At 51.9% G+C, this 21,399-nt stretch overlaps 1 protein-coding gene across 1 annotated transcript in view; it reads left to right on the plus strand.

Annotated features, from left to right (window-relative positions):
• The first annotated feature begins 5,312 nt into the window (after positions 1 to 5,312).
• Positions 5,313 to 21,399, plus strand: part of CRHR1 (corticotropin releasing hormone receptor 1) — a 46,280-nt gene continuing 30,193 nt past the window's right edge. The window contains exon 1 of the mRNA XM_049859869.1: positions 5,313 to 5,385. Coding sequence (XP_049715826.1) covers positions 5,353 to 5,385 — 33 coding nt within the window. The 5' untranslated portion in view covers positions 5,313 to 5,352. The remainder of the gene's footprint in view (positions 5,386 to 21,399) is intronic.

Here is a 21,399-nt window from a genome sequence, read left to right on the forward strand (position 1 = left end):
CAGTGGAGCAAGGGCGGGGGTCTGGGGACCATGGTTTGAGGGGACTTCTAAGTCAATTGGCAAAATAATTCTATTATGAAAACATTCTGCATCCCACTTTGAAATGTGGCGTCTGGGGTCTTAAATGCTAACAAGTGGCCATCTAAGATGCATCAATTGGTCTCAACCCACCTGGAGCAAAGGAAAATGAAGAACACCAAGGTCACATGACAACTAAGAGCCCAAGAGACAGAAAGGGCCACATGAACCAGAGACCTACATCATCCTGAGACCAGAAGAACTAGTTGGTGCCCGGCCACAATCGATGACTGCCCTGACAGGGAGCACAACAGAGATCTCCTGAGGGAACAGGGGATCAGTGGGATGCAGACCCCAAATTCTCATAAAAAGACCATACTTAATGGTCTGACTGAGACTAGAGGAATCCCGGCGGCAATGCTCCCCGGACCTTCTGTTGGCACAGGACAGGAACCATCCCCGAAGACAACTCATCAGACATGAAAGGGACTGGTCAGTGGGTGGGAGAGAGATGCTGATGAAGAGTGAGCTAATTATATCAGGTGGACACTTGAGATTGTGTTGGCATCTCTTGTCTGGAGGGGGGATGGGAGGATAGAGAGAGAGGGAAGCTGGCAAAATTGTCACGAAAGGAGAGACTGGAAGGGCTGATTCAATAGGGGGAGAGCAAGTGGGAGTAGGGAGTAAGATGTATGTAAACTTATATGTGACAGACTGATTGGATTTGTAAACGTTCACTTGAAGCTTAATAAAAGTTAATAAAAAAAAAAAAGACTGTCTCTTGGTCTATGTACATGTTCCACAAGAACACAATTGAGCGTTCTAGAATTTCCATTCTTTACAATGTTATCCATAATTTATTATGATCCACACAGTCAAATACATACCTTTGCATAGTCAATAAAACACAGGTAAACATCTTTCTGGTATTCTCTGCTTTCAGCCAAGATCCATCTGACATCAGCAATGGTATCCCTCTTTCCATGTCCTTGTCTCAATTTGGCTTGAATTTCTGGCAGTTCTCTGTTGATGTGCCCTTGCAACTGTTTTTGAATTATCTTCAGCAAACTTTTATTTGCATGTGATATTAATGTTATTGTTCGATAATTTCCACATTCTGTTGGATCACCTTTGTTTGGAATGGGTACAGATACATATCTTTTATAGTCAGCTGACAAAGTAGCTATCTTCCAAATTTCTCGGCACAAATGAAAGAGCACATCCAGCGCTGCATCCATTTGTTGAAATATCTCAATTGGTATTCCATGAGTTCCTGGAGCCTTGTTTTTCGGCAATGTCTTCAGTGCAGCTTGGACTTCTTCCTTCAATACCATCGGCTCTTGATCATATATGCTACCTCCTGAAATGGTTGAACATCGACCAATTCTTTTTGGTACAGTGACTCTGTGTATTCCTTCTGTCTTTTTTTTATGCTTCCTTTGTCATTCAATATTTTCCCCATAGAATCCTTCAATACTGCAACTCAAGTCTTGGATTTTTTCTTCAGTTCTTTCAGCTTGATAAATGCCAAGCATAGTCATCCCTTCTGGTTTTCTATCACTAGGTCTTGGCACATTTCATTATAATACTTTGTCTTCTCTAATCACATTTAGAAAACATTCTGTTCAGCTCATTTACTTCATCATTTCTTCCACGTTCTACATTCAAGAGCAAATCTCAGAGTCTCTTCTGGCAACCATTTTGGTCTTTTCTTTCTTTCCTGTCTTTTTAATGACCTTATGCTTTCTTTATGTATGATGTCCTTGATGTCATTCTACAACTCCTCTGGTCTTCGGTCATTAGTGTTCAGAGCATCAAATCTATTCTTGAGATGTTTCTAAATCCATGTGGGATATACTTAAAATCATACTTTGGCTCTTGCAGACTGGTTTTAATTTTTTTTCTTTAGCTTCAACTTGAACTTGCATATGAACAATTGATGGTCTGTTCCAGAGTCGGCCCCTGGTCTTGTTCTGACTGATGATATTGAGCTTCTCCATCATCTTTTTTAAATCAGTTTGATTCCTGTGTATTCCAACCAGCAAGGTCCATGTGCATAGGCACTGTTGACCTTGTCAAAAAAAGGTATTTACAATGAATAAGTCTTTGCTCTTGCAAATTCTATCATGCAATTTCCAGCATTGTTTTTATCACCAAGACCATATTTTCCAACTACTGATCCTTCTTTGCTTCCAACTTTTGCATTCCAATCACCAGTAATTATCAATGTGTCTCGACTGAATATTTGATCAATTTCAGACTGCAGAAGTTGGTAAAAATCTTCAATTTCTTCATCTTTGGCTTTAGTGGTTGGTGTATAAATTTGAATAATATTTGGATTAACTGGTCTTGCTTGTAGACATATGGATATTACCCTATCACTGACAGCGTTGTACTTCAGGATAGATCTTGAAATACTCTTTTTGACTATGAATGTGACACCAGTCCCCTTCAATTTGTCATTCCCAGCATAGTAGATCATATGATTTTTCAATTCAAAATGACCAATACCTGTCCATTTCAGCTCACTAATGTCTAGGATATTGATGCTTATGTGTTCCATTTCATTTTTGATGACTTCCAATTTCCTAGATTCATACTTTGGACATTCCACAATTATTAATGGATATTTGCAGCTGTTTCTTCTCATTTTGAGTCATGCCACATCAGCAAATGAAGTTTCCAAAAGCTTTACTCCATCCACATCATTAGGGTCGACTCCACTTTGAAGAGGCAGCTCTTCCCCAGTCGTCTTTTGAGTGCCTTCCAACCTGAGGGGCTCATCTTCCGGCACTATATCAGATATATTCCACTGCTATTCGTAAGGTTTTCACTGGTTAATTTTTTTTAGAAGTAGAACGCCAGGTCCTTCTTCCTAGTCCGTCAGTCTGGAAGCTCTGCTGAAACCTGTCCACCGTAGGTGACCCTGCTGGTATTTGAAATACTGGTGGCATAGCTTCCAGCATCACAGCAACACACAAACCACCACAGTATGACAAAAGACAGACGAGTGATGATGGTGATGCTAACCCTCATTAAGTACCAGGTAATGTTCCAAGCCCTTTGCAAATATTAACTCATTTAATCCAATCAACAACTCTACCAGGTAGGTATTCCTTTCCTCCATCTTACAGACAAGAAAAGTGAGGGACAGTTACATGATTTTCCAGTTTTATACAGCTTGAAAGCAAAGAATCAAGACTCAAACCCAGGCTGTCTGACTCCAGAATCAGCACTACACTAGACTCCTCTAAAGTTACTTTTTGTTGAGACCAACATTGGCAATCTGGTTGTTACATCCATCCCTGTCTTCTGGGAATGGCCAGGGTGAGTCAGCTTCTGGCTCAGCATGACCAGCTCTGGGGCACTAATTAGTGGGAATTTTGTGAGGCTCTGGACTGTGGCTTCACCTAGAAAGTGCCACCCTGTGTGGCTCAGCCAATATAACCGGCTTGCTTCCTGGGCAATGAATGGCCCTCCCCACTTCAGTATCCTAAACCACGTCAAAGGCCAACCCTCCCGGCACTTAGAATCTGGGTGCTCCTGGGTGGTAAGCAACATGGGAGAAGGCAGCAGAACATGCTGGGAAAGTCAGTGAACTGGGAATCAGGAGGCTGAGCCCTAGGCTCACCAGCTATGGTACTTTAGACAAGTCCCCATCCCTTTGTGTGCCTCAGTTTCCCATGTGTTGGATCACATGGACTCTTACAGTAAGTCCAGTTCCAAATGAAGAGTCGATTGAACCCGTGAATGTGCTGGTTCTTGCCCAATGTGCTGAGAAGTGGATGGAAGGGGGTGAGCAACAGAGCACAGAACCCAGGGCAGCCAGGTTCAGAGTTTGATTTCAAAGCCAGCTCATGGCCTTTATGGGACAATGCTCTGCCCACAGTGTTTCTGCTACCTACAGAGGGGCTGCCATCCGCGGCATTTGGGGCGAAGGCTCTGCGGGGTGGAGTGAAGGTTTCTCTCCCTCAGGTGACTCCTTCTCAGTTCTGGCAGAAGGAGAAGGGGGGAGGAGGAAGTCAAAAGTGCTGTCCATCTGGAAGGGCTGTAGGGAAAAACTTAAGGAAATGGAGAAAGAGAGAGCTGCATCCCAGAGCTGGCGATAGGATGGCGAGCTGCGGGGTAAACCCAAATGAAGACTCCAAGGTCTGGCGGAGCCGCTCACCCCTACCCTGCGAGCTCGGCCTAGAGGGGGCGCTGCGGCCTCCTCCACGCCGTGCGCGCGAGGTTCCAGCTGTGTTCCCAGCGCTGTAGCGCAATGCGCGCACAGCTTTTCCTCTTTTTTCTTTTCTTAGCTGCAGGCTAGCCCTGAAGGGCACTGACGTCTCCCCCTTCATTTTGGGGTCCCCAGGCCCAGCCCTTTCCCAGGCAAAACTGAGCAGGCACCTAGCTTGTAAAATGAATAAATGAAAATAGATGAATGAATGAATGGGAAGGGCTCTCTAGCCGAGCTTTCGCGTCTCAGCGCGCACCGGGCGTGTCAGTATCAAAGGCTCTGGGGGTCGGGCCCTGGCGTCAGGCGCTGGCTGGAGTGGGGGCGGCGGGGACCCTCTCCTTGCCAGCGCAAGCGAGAACTGCCCAAACGCAGTTCCCAGCTTCACCCCATCTCCGCGGCGGCTCGACTCTGCTGGGCCGTCCGATTCTCCAGCTTCCAATAGCCTCACTCTCATAGACCCTTCGGAGCCCCCTAACCCTTCCCAAATTCCGTTGGACTTCCCGGGCCCGATTTCAGATAAGACGGGCGGCGGGAGGCTGCTACTTCCCCCGCCCCCCATCCTCGGCTTCTCCCTGGGCTGCGGTGGCCGCCACCGCCGCCAGCGCGTCCCGCGGACTGCCGCAAACCCGGGCCCAGGGAAAGGGGTCAGCGAGGGAGGGCGCGAGGAGGAGGCCGAGGGAAGGCAGTGGACAGAGGTGGAGGGAGGGGGCGGGAACGGAGGGGCGAGGCGCGGAGGAGGGACCAAGAGGAAGGGAGGGGACAGAGAGGGGAGGGGAAGCGCGAGGCTGGGGGCGGGGAGCCAGGCGAGAAGCCGCGCGGACCGAGGGGGAGGCGGCAGGGGCGAGGCGCGCTCGGAGCTGGCGATAAGCTGCTGCAGACTGGGGCTGAGTCGGGGAACCGCCGCGGGACTTCCCCGCGAAGGACCCAGCCAGAGCCCGCCAGGCCGGGCCGAGCTGCGGGGCCGAGGAGTGCGGCGACAAGCACCTCCGCGCGGGGCAGCGACCTGGGAGCCCCGCCGCCCACTCTGCGCCACCCTAGCTAGCAACCGCCCGCCGGCCCCTCTGTGATGTTCGAGGGACCTAGGCATCCAGGACCGTGACTGAGCGAGCCCGAGGATGGGACGGCGCCCGCAGCTCCTGCTTGTCAAGGTAGGAGCGCGCAGGGCAGCCCTCGAGCCTGGCGCCCCCGGCCGCCGGCTGGCGCGGGGCGGCTGGCAGGGGTGGATGCGGGGAGCGCGGGGCAGAGAGGTGCCCGGGTCCGGGGCAGCGGAGGTCTGAGGAGCAACCGAACTCCCGGGACCGGAGCCGGGGCTGGGTGGGTGGGGGAGCTCAGGTGAAAAAAGAAACCGTGTGGCGACACTGCCGGGATGCTGGCGGAGGAGGTTGCCCGCCCACCGGCGGGAATGGCTGGGTGCGGAGACTCGCTCCAAGCTGTGGGGGCTGAAGCTCGTTTCTACGTCCCATCCCGCCCATGCGGAGCGCGGCCATGGGATAGGAGGCTCTGGAGGTGGGTCCCCACCCTGTTCCTAGCACCCTTTTATCGGCTCCCCTACTCTGCACGCCCCAGCCTCCAGTCCTGGGACCTCCTCCCTGCCCCTTCGGCTCTGCGGAAAGCGGCAAACCCAAGGAGATTAATGTCCCTCGCGCCTCCGCCGAGCCCTTGATGGATATCGCAGCCTCCGGGGAGGGGACGGTGTCTCCAATGGTGGGGCGAGCTCCTCCGCCGCTGCTGGCCGGCCGGGAGCGGCAACCCGGGAGCGCAGCGCTTGTTCTCCGAGCCTTTGCACCGGCAGGTCCCGGCGCTGCTCCGCCGGCCGCGTCTGCTCGTTCCTGCCCCGGGCCTGGCGACGCGATTTCGGGCCCCGGAGTTTAGGAAAGTGGCCAGGTCGCACGCCTAGCGTCTGCCGGCTGAAGTTCCGGGGCGGCGGAGCCCTGCCCGCGGGCGGTGGGAGCCGACGATGGGCTGGGGGACAGACAGGCCCGCCACTAGTGACAGCCGCCGCTTCCCCGCGCGGGGCGCTTCCCAAAGCGTTTCGGCTCCCTGGGTGCAGGCACGTCTGCAGCAGCGGGCTGGAGAATGGGTGGGCCTCGGGCCATCGCCGGGGAGCCCAGCGCTGCGCTCGCCAGCTCACCGCGTTGCCGCGGATCTCGGGACTCCGCAGGGTCGGTGTGGACCCTCTGAGCCGCCAACACCAGTTAACCAGGCTTGGTGCATTTAAAAGCGATTTCATTCAAAAGAATGGAATGGATTTGGGGGAGGGGTGCGGATTGATTGAATTTTATTTTTCCATCCGTTATTAAACCAACTGTGCGTATACCGGCTCACAAAGTGGTTTCATTGAGTTAAACCACCAAGCTTTTAAAACAAATTGCTGTGGCTCAGCAGCTGAGACGTTCCCAGTTATTAAGGGTTTTCCTTTCCTCTTCCCAGCCCAAATATTTTATCAGTGGTTGTTTAAAAAAAATGACACAAGGTTGGTCAGATGGAACCCATACCTTCCCTCCCCCCCGCCTTTAGCTGAGGGCTGGGGTGAACCCAGGGAATATTTTCTGCGTGATCACCCAGACCTGGCAAGACAGGTAGAAAGAAAAATACCAGAGAGGATGAATGGATGGCATTCGATGGGAACATTTTCCAAAAAGCTCCTGTGTACCAAACCTTGGTCTAAATTCACAAATCAGACTGAATTCAATCTTTTACATGGATTCAAGGGATGGAACAAAAGCCAGTGGTTTTGTTTTGTGACCCCCCCCCCCCCCGCCCCAAGTTTACTTGGTAATAGGTAAATGTTCTTTCTCTGGCTTTTCTTAGAACTGTATTCAAATCTCTATTTATAATTATCAGGTTGTACTTCTTTCTTTTTTTATTTTTTTACCAGATAACGGGGTCTGTGCCCTTTGTGTCTGGTCTAATGAACTCAGTAGGTGCTCAATCAATGCTGACCCAATGCAGGGCAGTGAGTGAATGGAGGGTTAATGCTGGCTTCAATTCAATACTTGCTTGGTTTTTTTTTTCTTTTATTTATGTAGCATGTGCAAGTTGCAGGACAACGTTCTACCTGCATTGCAAATATTATCATTTTATCCGCATAACAGCCCTAGGAGGTAGGGAGTAAAACCCCATTTTTATAGAGGAAGAAACTGAAGTAAAGAGAGGCTAAGTAACCTCTCCGAAGCCACACAGCTAGTAATTGATGGAGTCAGAACTCAAACTCCAGCCCTAAGACTTTGTTTTGTTAGCTTTTGCCAGAAAACATTCTAAACCACTTCTGTCTCACTTTAGACCTGCACCAGATGAGAGCTCAGTTTGCTTTGTGAGTGTGAATCTAGGGAAGTTATGGAAAATCCAGAATCCGGCTCTGTCCCCAACAAAGTCTGGCTCTGTCGGCCAGTTTTGGGAAAGGATCCACTCTGGGCCTAGCTCCTTACCGGAGTCCCTGGAGGCTCGCATCCACCCGAACGTGTTTTGGAAGAAAGACCTGGTGACCTTCCTCCTAAAAATCAGCCGTCGAAAACCCAATGGAGACCAGGTCTACTCTGACACACATGGGAACGACCCAGTAGCACCTGTTTTTTTTAAAAAACACTGTACCGGTTACAGTGTACTGCGGGAGAGTGTGTGTGAGCGTGTACGCATGAGTGACAGTGTGCGTGTGTGTGAGTGTACCTGAGTGAAAGATGTGTGAGTGGGAGTGTGTATGGGAAGAGCTGCGTATGAGTGTGTACTGAGGGTACATGTGTGTGAATGCGGGAGCAAGAAGTGCTGTGAATGTGCATGAGTGCATATGTGTGCGTGAAGAAGAGGTGTGTGTGTGTTGGAGTGTGCTTGATGAGAAAGAGCTGAGAGAGATGAGTGTCAGTGAGGGGGAAGAGAGAGGTGAGATATTTTCTCGACCCCCAGGGGAGGGTTGGGGTCATCTACCCACCAGCTGCAGCTCCCCACAGGGAGACCCAAGTATGGCTCAAAATTGTGGTTCCAGTGATTGTGAGGGGCAGAGAAGGCACAGCTATGTGGGTTAGGGAGCGTGAATTCTGAGGGAACTGGTTGCATTGCTTTTGTTATTGTAGAAGCCATCTCACAGCGTTACACAAAGTTTAGAGACCAGAGGGGAAAATGATTAAAACCTTGCCCTAATACGACTGTTACATTAAAGACAATAATTCCTGCAGGCCCTGTGGTGGGCACCTGCCCTCCCCTTTACTCTGTTATAGCCCAAGTCTCTTGGGTGTTATTCCCGAGCCTTCCAGAGGCTATTGCCTATTGCCTGTGAGTGCCTTTGCTTTGCCATCTTTATATCCCTGCACATTCAGACCATCTCCAAGTTGTTTCTTTGATAAATAATGGGGAGCCAGCTTTTCAAGTGGGACATTGGCAGGAAGGAAGAGGAGGGCAAAAAAAAGTGAGCAGAGACTGGGGCCATGGGCTGCTGGGGGTTGGGGACACTGGCCGAGCCACAACCAGAAGCAAAACAAAAGTTGGAGAGGGGGCCTAGAAGGCAGGCCTGGCCTTTTAGATTCAATATAACCAGCCACAGGGAGGGTCGATATGGCCAGCCATAGGGAGGTGGCAAGATTTGGGTCAGCGCAGTTCTCAAGGAGTTTATAGGTTTATGGAGAAGCAGGACGCTGACCTGGAGAGGGTGAGGACAACCTTAAGTGGAAACTCCATTTCACACCCTCTCTAACACTTGGCTCCCCAGAGAGCATTGCCAGCCCATGGCATTCAGTTCTACAGAAGAAGGGGTTTGAGGGTCAGAGGTGCCCCTTGGCACCACCCTGCTTGCCAGGATGCTTGCCAAGCCCATGGGCCTGAGCTCTGGCCGTGGCCATGGAGTGGCCAGAGGACGGCATTAGGCGCAGGGCTGATGGCCTCAGCTACCATCATCCTGGTGGTCGATGAACCTGACTTTGGTCCTAGTTCTGCCTCCAGTTGGCTATGTGACTTCAGGTAGATTGCCTTCCCTCTCGGAGCCAGTTTCTCTGGCTGTGAAACGGGAGTATTGGACCAGATCCCCTGTTACCTCTCCTACCTCTGTGAAAGGCCTATATTCGGAACACTCCTTAGGGCGGTGACCTCACACGGGCAGAGCGCGGGGCAGCAGTCAGCTCCCAGCTCTGCTCTTTCCTAGCAGTGGGACCTTGGGCAAGGTGCTTAACCTCTCTGGGCTTCAGTGTCCCCACTCTGAAATGGGGGCAGCACATAACTCATAAGACGGAGGGAGGGACAAAATGAGTTAATGCATGGAAAGTGCCTGGCCCAGTGCCTGGCCCAGACCTGACATTCAGGACAAGTTGCAAGGTGGCAGCTCTTCAGAGGAAACGAGATAATGCAAGAAAAGCAACAAGCAGAAGAATCTGGACAGTCAATATGTAGCATTCTTGCAGTTTTTACCCTTCACAGCATTGAGCCTAATAGTATGTTGCACATAGTAGGTGTTCAGCAATTGTTGATTGAATAGCTGGAAAGTTGTATTGCTGATTCCTCCAGTTTAGTGTTGCACGGTTTGAGTGGATCCATTGTTGTTCCTGTGGGACGCAGACGTCATGTCGAAACAGAGGAAGGGTCTCACCACCCGTAGCAGAAAAGCCATCTCTGGTAGCAATAGCAAGACCCTCCTCCGAGGAACTTGCTAGAAGGGAGGAGTGGTGAGGGGTGAGGGATGGAGGAAGGGGTGCCTGACAGTATAGACTCTTCTTCTGCCCCAGGGTGCTTTCCACAGTCCCCAGGGAAAAGTGGGAGCTCAGAGGTCAAAGGACAGAGGTGCCTGCAGTTGACCTTCTGAACAGCTTACATGTGGAAACATTTGTCAACAGAAGTAGAGACATGTAGGGAGGATAAAGCAAAATGATTAACTCACTGATGCGAGCAATTGTTTTGAAAACAACTAGCTGGATCCTATTAAGCAACAGATTATTAACCATTTATTTTCAGAGTAACTCGTGTTTGCTTCATTTAACAAAATTGAAAGGAAGGAGGGAAGATAGGCAGGGAGGAAGGAAGCCTTTTGAGTGTCGACCCCTCCTTCCTTTTCTGTGAAACAGGCACCCATACTAGGGTGCAGCTCAGGAGGCCAGGTCCTGTGCACACAGATCCACTGTTTCCAATGCTTTAGCCAAACACGTTCTTTTGGCAACTGTCCTCCCAGCAGCCATCAACCCGTTTCTGGGACAAAGGAAGATGTTTGTGGTTGCTCTTTCTGCCCGATGTTGTTGTTGTTACTGTTGGGTGCCTTTGAGTTGATTTCGACTCACAGCATGACCTCATGTGACAGAGTAGAACTGCCCTATAGCATTTTCTTGGCTGTAATCTTTATGGAAGCGGATTGCCAGGTCTTTCTCCCGAGGAACCACTGGGTGGGTTCGAACTGCTAAGTTTTAGTTATATAAACATAGACAATTTCTTAATCCTACCCCCAGCCCTGCTCGACCCCAGGGAGCTACCTCAGGGAGACACTTATTGGTGGGGTTTGTGGGGCACCAGCACCTGCCCCTCTTCACCTGTCACCTGTGTCCCAGCCACCAGCCAATCTGGTAGCGAGCCAGGGCGCCTAGGTCAGAGCAAAAGAGAAACTGGCCAGACTGGTCCAGCTGCTTCTGTGGTCGAAGAGCCAGGAAGGTGGGGATCGGTAGGCAGAATGACTGCAATGTAGAGTCTATCCATCACCCAGGTTGTAGGAGGTGGTGGGGGCATCGCGAGGCACAGTGGGAGTCTCAGTTGAACCTTTAAGCACTGGAAGGTCAAGGCCCCCAGGAGAGTTGGGACAACTCATTGGTTAGTATCCCTAGCAGGAAGGAGCCCTGGTGGCACAGTGATTACGTGCTCAGCTGCTTTCCAAAAGGTCAGCAGTTCGAACCCACCAGCCGCGCCAGGGATACAGATGTGATAGTCTGCTTCCATAAAGATTACAGCCTTGGAATCCCTCCGGGGCTCCTACAGGGTCACTATGAGTTGGAATCTACTCTACGGCAATGGGTATCCGCAGCAGATACACAGAGCTGAAGAGCTGGAAGGCAGCCTGCCCAAGGGGGAGGGCTGGGGTTACGAGATGGCTGCATTTTTTTCCACTGATATCAGGGATTTTTCTCACCCTTTGATCTGTTAGGAGTTGCTAGGTGGTGCAAACAGTTAATGCCCTTGGCTGCTAACCAAAAGGTTGGAGGTTCAAGTCCACCCAGAGATGCCTCAGAAGAAAGGCCTGGCAATCTACTTTTGAAAAATTAGTCACTGAAAACCCTAGGGAGCACAGTTATACTCGGACACACCTGCAGTCACCGGGAGTTGGATTGACTTGGAGGGCAACTGATTTCCCAGTCTCTCTGGGGCATTTGTGAAAGGCTCAGTGGTTTCTGGAAGATCCCTCCCAGCTTTGCGGGGTCTAGAGGTAATTCCACTGTGGGGATACAGCTTGATGAAAAGTCTCTGAGCAAAGACAGGGAGAGAGAGGGAGGCCCAGAAATGAGTGGCTGGGCTGTGCAAGCTGGAAATGGAAATGGGATCAGGTGTTGGCTGCCATGTGGGAGGATTTAGGGGAAGTCCAGGGCTGTCTGAGGGGCCATCCTCACAGATCCAGGCCCCCCTGCACCTGGGGCCCTGACCCACTGTCAGAAATAAGCAGAGACACAGCTTTTGCCCTGCTCCATGACACACAGACACAGCCATAGACAGATAGACAGTGAAAGGGACAGAGAGAGGGAGAAAGAGAGAGACTAAAGGGGATACACACATGGACAACACTGGCTAAAGTTGGCATGAGAAAGAACAGACAGGACAGAAGGACAGAAAAGCCTGGGGAAGAAGAGACAGACAGACAGACACAGAGATGAGAGAAATGATTAAAAAAAAAAAAGACCCCATTGTCTTCTTTGGTTCTTATTTTCTCCCAGCACACAAGACAGCGTTTGCCCTGCTTCTGGGACAGAGATAGAGCTTTCTGGAAGCTCCCCCACCCCCTCCCCCCCATTCTTAACCCAATGCCTAAAGCCTTCCTCAGCTGTCAGGAGAGCCCCAGGGAGCCGAGAACTGCCAGTGTGGAGGTTGCAGATGCGTGTCAGTAGAAGGAACCCCCCCATCTCACCCTACCCCCCCAGCAGCCCAGTACAGAAGAAAGATAGCCTGCTGCCTTTGTGGTCCTAACAGTCTCCAGTGTGCAGTCTCTCTGTGTCGGTCTGTCTGTCTCTCTCTCTCGCACACGTTCACACACACACACACACACATACACACGTGCTGGGACCCTCAGGGCTGTAATAGCACCCCCCACTTGCTTCTCCCTCGGAGGCCACTGACCCAGTTCTCACCTTTCCTGTAAGCACACACAGGCGAGGCAGGTATGCAGTGGTCACCAGTTTGAGGCCAGGACTAGAGGGCAGACTCCTAGAGGGGCAGCTGGGCACCCAGAGCTGGAGAGTGGGTGGCTGGTTGGGCAGCCTCCATGGCCACCCCCCAGCCACACATGCCTGGTTGGGAGCCTGAGAGCCTTGGCATTCTGTGGTCTTCCCAGCCTTGCAGGGTGAGGCTGGTCCCGGGAAGTAGGGCTGCCACCTGGGCTCGAGCCCTGGCTTTCCTTCACTCTGGTACCCTTTCCTTCCACTCAGCCTAGCTTCTCCCAGCCAGCCAGATGCATCAGCCCCTGAACTGCTCCCATGCACCAGGCCTACGTGCATCACTCCATTGAGTCCTCCCCATCCCACTTTAGAGTTGAAAGGACCAGACACTCCCTCCATCTCCTGTTCCTCACCCCTCACCCTCTGCCTCAAACTGTCCTCCTCCTAACCTCCCTCCCCACCACCCCCCCCAACAGACTATTCCTTCCTGTCAGCTACCCTGCCTTTGGCCACACCATTCCTCCGGCCAGGGCTGCTGCCCCCAGTCTCTCCACACCAATCCTTACCTGTCCTGTCCACCAAAGTCTTCCTGAACCATCCCCAACCCCTCCTCCAGGAAGCCTTCCCAGTCTAAACCCATCGGTCACTCCATGTCTCCTCTCCTGGTTCGAACCCAGAGCTCATGATGGAGCCTGGACTCTCCAGCCATGTGGGGGTCTTTAGCTCTTTGGAAAATCCCCACACAGGGCTCTAGAAACCACTTACTAACTGGACCCCCAGTCATTTTCATCGAACCAAAGCCTGTGTTCCCACCATGGGTTCTGAGCTCTGCCTGGGCCAGGATTCCTTAAATACACACACACACACACACACACACACGCACACGCATACGCACACACGCACATGCACGCACACGCACACACACACACACAACTGTTTCCCCAGCACCTGGTTCAGTACTCTGCACACAGTAGGCACACAATAGTTGCTGAACTTGATGGAGGGCTTCCCGTTGCCCCTGCTCCCCTGATGCATGTCCAGGAGGTGCGCCTGGAGGTGCTATGGCGACAGAAGGCCCAGAAATGACAAGCTAGACAGACAGATTCCTCTCTGCCTCTGCATTTGGATTTATGACTCAACGGCTTACCTAGTGCCATGCTGTCGGCGCCGCTTAGTAACATTCAGAGATTCCAAGCCTGCCCCATGTTCCACCCCCGGTTCCCTCAGTGCTGGGGGCGTTTGTCCACGTGCATGCAAGAGTGGCATTTTGCTTCATGAGGGGCTCTGGGCAGGGCTGATGGGAGACGTCACCATGGGGAGGTTGGAGCTAGGCTGAGGACAAAGGCGCAAGAGCCTTCTCAGAAGCCGGGGTCTTAGAAAGCAGGCTGGGGCACTTTGGTCCTCAAGTGAGGTTGGGGGGGCCTTGTTGGAAGCCTGGGGCCCCCTCCCCACTGCTGTCCTGGTTCTCTGGGCTCTCAGGCTGGAGTAACCAGGCCCACCAGAGGTGAGCAGAGGCACCACTGGGAAAGGGCTGGGGCCCATTCCTGTCTCTCAAGCCACATCCTAACTCTCCAGTTCCCTACAGGCAGGCAGGGGGCAGCCTTTGGGGTCCTTTCTGTCCAGATTGCTGGGCCCCAATGGCCTCACTGCTGCCAGGCTGTGAAACAGGGGTGTTTCTGGAGTGGCAGGGTGAGAATACACCCCCGAGAACAGAGTACCCCAAGGAAGCCTGGGATTGGAACCTAACTTTGCTGGATGACCTTGGGCAAGCCACACAACCTCTCTGGGCTTCTGTGTCCTCATGTGGAGCATGGAGAGATAACAGTACCTTCCCTGGAAGTGTGATGGATAATCAAGAGAAAATGTCTGTGAGGTGGGGGGCCTGCCCACCAAAGCTCAGTACCTGGGACCCGCTGCTTTCATTGGTGGGGCCCCTCCACTCCTCACATCAGCAAGGACTGGAATCGCTGGGTCCTAATTCACTTTTTAAGGGACCTCAGAGGTGCAATGTTAAGCGCTTGGCTGCTAACTGAAAGATTGGTGGTTTGAACCCACCTGTCGCTAAGTGGGAGAAAGACCTGGCAATCCCCTCCTGTAAAGATTATAGACTAGAAAATCCTATGGAGCAGTCCAACTCCCTCACAGGGTCGCTAGGAGTCTGAATCGACTTGATGGCACCCAACAACAACAATTCACTTTTTTTACACGTCTGGCTGCCCTGCGCCGCTCTCTGCCCCAGTGTATCTTCCATTGTAAGGGCATGCGTTGATGACGTAATGGGCTCTTTCTGGATGCTGAGGCTGGGCTGACTGAAGTGGGAAGAACCCACGGCCAGGAGGGAAAGAGGCCCTTTGGCTTTCTCAGCCAGTACCTCCTTAGCACTCAAGACATCCAGCGGCTGCAGGGCTCTCTAGAGGCAAGGGAAGCCCTTCCTCTGTTGGGGGCTCACCCCAAAGCTCGCAGGACTGCAGGCGCCAGTCCCACGTCAGTTCAACCCCTTGTTCTGTCCAATATAAAGGAGCCTGACTTCTCCAGTGCTCCAAGCTCCAGCTCTGCCCCTGCTTCCGAGGTACTGGCTCTGGGGACAGGCTGGGTAAGGCCCAGCTCACTGACTCTGGAAAATAGGCCTGTGTGCGTGTGTGGCTGTCCCTGTGCCACCTGGGTTCCCCCCGTTGGCTGAGTCAGCACCAGGCATCTCCTGCGGGGCTGGCTGGGTGCACTTGCAGCTCCTGTGAAGCCCCCAGGAGGAGGCCTAGAGGATGCTGGCCAGGCAGGAACACCACGGCAGCGAGGGAGAGGACCTGCTGTCTGCCCAGTAGCCAGGAGAGGTCATTCTCACCAGTCCCCTGCCTCCAGACTGAGGCCAGAAGGAGGAGAAACAACTCATCCAGGGTCACCCTGGGTTACTTGTCAGGCTGAGTGAACTGATAGGCCTCTTCCTGTCTTGAAGTCCTTCCCTCTTTTTCTCTCATTCTTTCCAGGGTTTGCTCCACCCTCCCACTCCATGGTGGGCAGACAGGCGAACGTCTTTCAAGCTGGAAGGGAGCCTCACAACCCTCTAGTCCAGGATTTCTCAACCTCATCACTATTGGCATATGGGGCCAGGTCATTCTTTGTTATAGGGGGCTGTCCTGGGTATTGTAGGGTGTTTAGCAGCATCCCTGGCTTCTACCCACTAGAGGCCAATAGCATCCCCTATAATTGTGACAACCGAAAATGTCTTCAGACGTTGTCAAATGTCCATGGGGATCAAAATCATCTCCATTTGAAGGGGAGATGAGAGTGTAGAAGGGGATAGAAGCTGGCGAAATGGACACGAAAAGAGAGTGGAGAGAGCGAGCTGTCTCATTAGGGGGAGAGTAACTGGGAGTATGTAGCAAGATGTACATAAGTTTTTATGTGAGAGACTGACTTGATTTGTAAACTTTCGCTTAAAACCCAGAAACCCAGTTCAAGCACAATAAAAATTATATATATATATATAAATCATCTCCATTTGAGAACCACTGGGTTAGCTCGGTTTTCTTCAATTCTGGTGACACCTAGCCTCACCTGGAGAGCATTTAAAATCTGAAGACTCCCACGCTTTCCCCCTCAGACCTCCTGAACCCAAATCTCTGAGGTAAGGCCTGGGAAATGGAATTTTCTATTTCCCAGATGCTAAGCACTATCTGGAAACTTCTGATCTCATCTAATTCACTTCTTTTGCAGACAGAGAAACAGAGGGCGAGGACATTAGCTATTTTATGGAAGAGTCTGTGGTTACCCCCAATCTCTGCCCTAATCTTTCTGCTCAGTGGGGTTTGGTGGTCCAGTGGCCCCCTTTAAAATCACCCTCATGGCCTGGAAAGGCAGCCGCTTCTCCAGGAAAAACAGCTCCAACCTCTTATCCCATTCTAACAGACCCTTGTTTGCAGCCACCAGAGGGTCTCACCCTGCCTTCCCTTTTCAAACACAGCTCCTGAAAGGACATCCTTTTTTCTCCTGTGCTGAAGCCCTCCTCCCTTTATGCTTGCCAGAGAGCAGGCTGAGTGAGCAGAGCGCACGGCTGATAGTGTCACCTGCGTAGCTGGTGTCTCCTCGGCTTTATCCGGCACCTCGCCCTGTGTCCTAGAGTAGCAGATGTTCCCCGCCCCCACCCGGGACGGCTTCCCAGTGTCTGGGGGCCATCCACATACCCACAGCTCCCCCAGGGAGCTGCTCCCAGGGCCCGGCTCCACGCCTGCAAGAGCCAGACTCAGCCCTTGAGTCCTGTCCGACAGAGCCCATTGGTTTCCTAGAGCTGTAAGTGACCACAAACTGAGTGGCTTAAAACAACAGACGCTTATTCTCTCACAGGCCTGGAGGCTTCAAGTCCAAGGTCTGCTGGGCCAAGGTCCTTCCAGGGGCTTTAGGGAAGAATTCATTTCCTTCCTCTTCCAGCTTTGGGTGGTTCTAGGCATTTCTTGCACCTGTCTTTGCCTTGGCCTTCACTCAGCCTTTCTCCCCTGTCTGTGTGTCTTCTCCTCCTTGTCTGTCTCAAATCTCCCCCTGCCTTTTCTTATTGCGACACTTACCACTGGATTTAGGGCGCACCTGGTTAACCAGGGTGGTCTCATCTCAAGGTTCTCAATTTAATTACATCTGCAAAGACCTTTTTTCCAAATAAGGTCACATTCCACAGGTTCCTGGAGTCCCTGGATGGCACAAAGCCTTAAGCGCTCAACTACTAACCAAATAGTTGGCGGTTCGAGCCCACCCAGAGGCACCTTGGAAGATAGCCCTGGCAATCTGCTCCCGAAAGGAAAACCCTGTGGAGCAGTTCTACTCCGCACACATGGGGTCGCCATGAGTCAGAATCAAGTCAACTGCAACTAACACCAACCACAGGTTCTGGGGATTAGAACATGGACATATCTTTTGGGGAGGCCCCTAGTCAATCCAGTACAGGCCCTACTGGTGTCTACCTCCCAATTCCCACTACCAGCTCTGAGGCAGCAAGGCTGCGGCTGGCATCTAGAGATCGAGAGGAAGCCTGTGCATGTGTCTTTTGGAGGATCCGTGCTTTTGAGGAGGAGGAGGGGGAGAGAAAGGGGTAGGATAGTCCTGCCCAGGGGTGGGGAAACCAATTCCAGTTCCAGTCCCTCCACTTAACTATAGTAAGCTGCTTAGGCAAGTACCATCTCCATATGGGTCAGTTTTGTCATCTGCACAGTGGGAGACAGTAAAGGCTCCCACTTCTCAGAGAAAATGCACAGAGCCCAGCCCTGTGCAAGCCTTCAGTCAAAGCCAGAATTTTAAAAAAGAAGAGAAAAACAGAGGCTAGAGAAGACCAAGAGAGGTGGAGAAGCTAAGACAGGAAGAGAGGAAGGTGGTAGGCTAGGCCAACAGGGTGTGACTTGTCCATGGTCACAGAACAAGTTTGTCAGAGCAGGATCCCAGCCCTGAACTTCCCACCCGAAGTGCTTTTTCCTTCACCACCCACTTCTGGACTCCAAGGTGGGGAGCTGCTGCAGAAGAGAAGACCTATTGAAGGAGGAAGCTCCTGCTGGCACAGGGTAGAGATGGGTGAGAGGGAAAGGGATTCAGAAAAACGGGGAAAAGGAAGTGAGCCCATCAAAATGCCCTGGGAAGAATCGTCAGGGGACCCCACGGTCAAACCCATCCATTCATTCATTTGTTTATTCATTCAACAAACATGTTCAACAAATTCTGTGCCAGGCCCCACTGAGGGTCTAGAAATAGCCAGACACAGATCCTGCCCTCAGGGAGCTTACAACCCAATGGCACAGTGTATCTGGGGCCTTGGTTTAAGCCCTGCTTCTGGCCTTACTAGGGGAGTAGAGGAAGGAAATAGCAGGGAGGGGGGCAGGGACCACTGTGGGGGCAGAGCCCAGGGCCCCAAGAAGAAGGCCTGGGGGTGGAGAATACCCAGGCATGCCCCCCCCACAACTGGGGACAGGTTTTCCTTTCCATTTATTCTTTCTGTACAACAATTTAAGTTAATTAACTGCAACAATAAATTATTTCCCATTTACCTAGAATAATTTTTCACTGCTCACCCTCTTTTGGGGGGAAGCACAGGCTCTTTGCCATGAAGTGGAGGGAGGTTGTGGCTGTCCCAGAGAGAGGTGGTGAGGGGAGGGGCTGGCCTGGGGCAGAATGGGGGGGACACTGCTCATGGGGCAGCCAAAAGGGCTAAGGAAGGACAGCTGAAGGCGCTTCTCTGCCCTGTGTTCTAAGTCTAGCTTTACCCTGTCCTTTTGGAGGGAGTCCCTGGGTTGTGCAAATGGTTAACACACTCAGCTGCTAACTGAAAGGTCGAAGGTTCAAGTCCACCCAGAAAAACCTAGGAAAAAAGACTTGGCAATCTATCTCTGAAAAACCAGCCTTTGAAAACCGTATGAAGCACAGTTATACTCTGACACCCATGGGGTCTCATGAGTTGGAATCAGCTCTGGTAACTGCTATTTTTATATTCTTTGGGGGCACCTCTGCGTAGATTAGAAAAAGATGTCCCCTGGGGGGCCTCTTTTTGGCAGTGCACAGCTTACAATTCCAACCCCCACTGACCCCTCCCATTGGCGTCTCTGTGCAGAAACCACACCCGTGCGTGTGGGTTCCTGTGCTGCCCCGTTTTCAGTCACTTGGTAACTGTAGACATATCCCTTGTAGGTACAGGCGTGTTTCTGAAGAGCTGATTGCACGTATGTCTGATTTCTGCAAACCAGAACCTTGTTTTTAAATGCAACGGGAGAGCCAGGTTTTTAAAGAAATCTTGATTTATGACCCTCCTCCACATTTTCACATTTATATTTTCTTCTCTTGGATTTGCTTCAAACAGGCTATACCTGAGCACAGTGCAGAGCAAAGCTGGGTCCAAAACCAAACCCACTGCTGTCGAGTCTGACTCACGGCAGCCCCATTTGTTAGAGTAGAACTGCTCCATAGGGTTTTCTTGGCTGTAGTCTTTATGGGAGCAGATTTCCAGGTCTTTCTTCTGTGGTGCCACTGGGTGGGTTCAAACTGCCACCCTTTAGGTTAGTGTTATTAGTTGTTGTCCAATCGATTCTGACTCATGGGGTAGCCAAGGGCAAACCTTTTAAGCCACTCAGGGACCTTAAAGCTGAGGCAGGTGGTCAAATATAGGCACTATAGGGGTTGTGGAGTCAGCTGACCTGGGGACCCAGGAGTCCTCCTGCCTTGGCGAGCAGGTGGCAGTGTTGCTGGGGCCTTGCCTCTGGGGGTCACCAGGGAAGGAAGGCTGCGATTTTGGCCACACGGGGAATCTGGGGTCTCTCAGGGTTTGCCACAGCCTCTAGAGAAGGAAGTTAGCAACAAGGCCCAGTTATATCCTAGTTCTGTTGAGCTGGGGGCAGGAGGGCTGGGCCCCAGACCCAGCACTGCCTCCACAGAGTTGGCTGCTGTAGGTGCTCACTTTCCCTCTCTGAGCCTCAGTTTCCCCACCCATAAATGGTGACATTGACAACATTGACAAGCCATAATAGTCAGCTTCTCAGGAACCCACCTGGTGTTCCAGGCCCATTGGGTCCATCTCAACCCAGTGTTCGAGCCCCTCCACAGGTGGCCCCTCCTAATCTCCCTGTCTCCTCCACCCCAAGCTCAGGGTCCTCCCTTTGCCCAGAAGGCCCTTTCTTTCCTTCCTACAGTCCATGTCCACCCTACCCATCCTCTAACTCACCTCCCCCAGGAAGCCTGCCCTCCCTGGTACCTTGTACCTACTGCTCCTGAAACCCCTAGGTCCCTCTGTACTTGGGCAGGTGCCTTGCCTTGCCATTTCCTTTTCATCTGAATTCCTTTCCTTTCTCCCAAACTTTGTACCTAGTCCCTAGTCCTGGGCTCTGAGTGTAGAATCCAGCCCAGCAAAGGGGCTTGGTGAAATCACTAAATCTGTTGGTTAAAACAAAACAAAACAAAACAAAACATTTCTTTAAGCTGAAAAACCCTTCCCAAAAGAAAGCTTTTAGAGAAGGCAGAAGCACCCCATTGGGGGAGGTGGGGGGAGGGCGGGGGTCTTGGCTGCAGCCCCTAACCCAGGGGCCTGAGAAGAGCACCATGAGGAAGCTCAGCTTTAGTTCAACCCTCCGTGTAACCGAGGAGGATTCTGGGGCCCAGCGTGGCCAAGTTGCAATGTTGATCCCACTGATGCTTGTAGGGGGCTTTAAATTTCAGAAAGCATCTCTTGTCTTGTTTTTCCCCAGATGGTTCACATGTCTGTGATGCAGATAAGAAAGACCTCATTTCCCCGGCTTCACAGATGACGAAGTTGGGGCTCAGATGGGCCAGGTGACTCACCTGGAGTTGCACAGTAGGGGCAGGTCTGGGTTGAGAACTCAGAGGGAGGCGATGATTCTTGGTGAGGGCTCACTCCCAAATGCTGTGGCCATGGCTCTGGCAGAAGCCCTGCTCGGTCCCTGACCCTCGCTTGTTCTGAGGGGCTCTGGTGCTGCCCAGGCTCGGGACCAGAGTTGTGAAAGAAGGGGGAAGGTAGCCACCCTGTCCTTGCTCTTCATGAACTTTTAGGAGGTGGGGGCAGCCCTGGATGCCTCTCTGCCACCGCTCCCTCCCTTCCTCTAAGGGCCCTTTAGGACCCTCCCCAAAAGGCTAATTACCAAATCATCCCATCAAAGGTAATTGCACTTTTTGTGCCTGAAAGACCAAACTGAGCTTCAGCTACATGGTTATTTATGGTCTCTAATAAGCATTTTCTGGCTGTGATTAACCTTTATGCCAGAGTCACACTGGGATTTGGGATGGCAGCTTCAATTCCAGCTCACTCTTAGCTGGCCTGGGGGGTAGAGCATGGGCAGCAGCTGGAACAGGCGGCTGTCACACTCTGCC

Source organism: Elephas maximus, chromosome 19 (genome assembly GCF_024166365.1).
Source record: "Elephas maximus indicus isolate mEleMax1 chromosome 19, mEleMax1 primary haplotype, whole genome shotgun sequence".
In the NCBI taxonomy this organism is placed as follows: Eukaryota; Metazoa; Chordata; class Mammalia; order Proboscidea; family Elephantidae; genus Elephas; species Elephas maximus.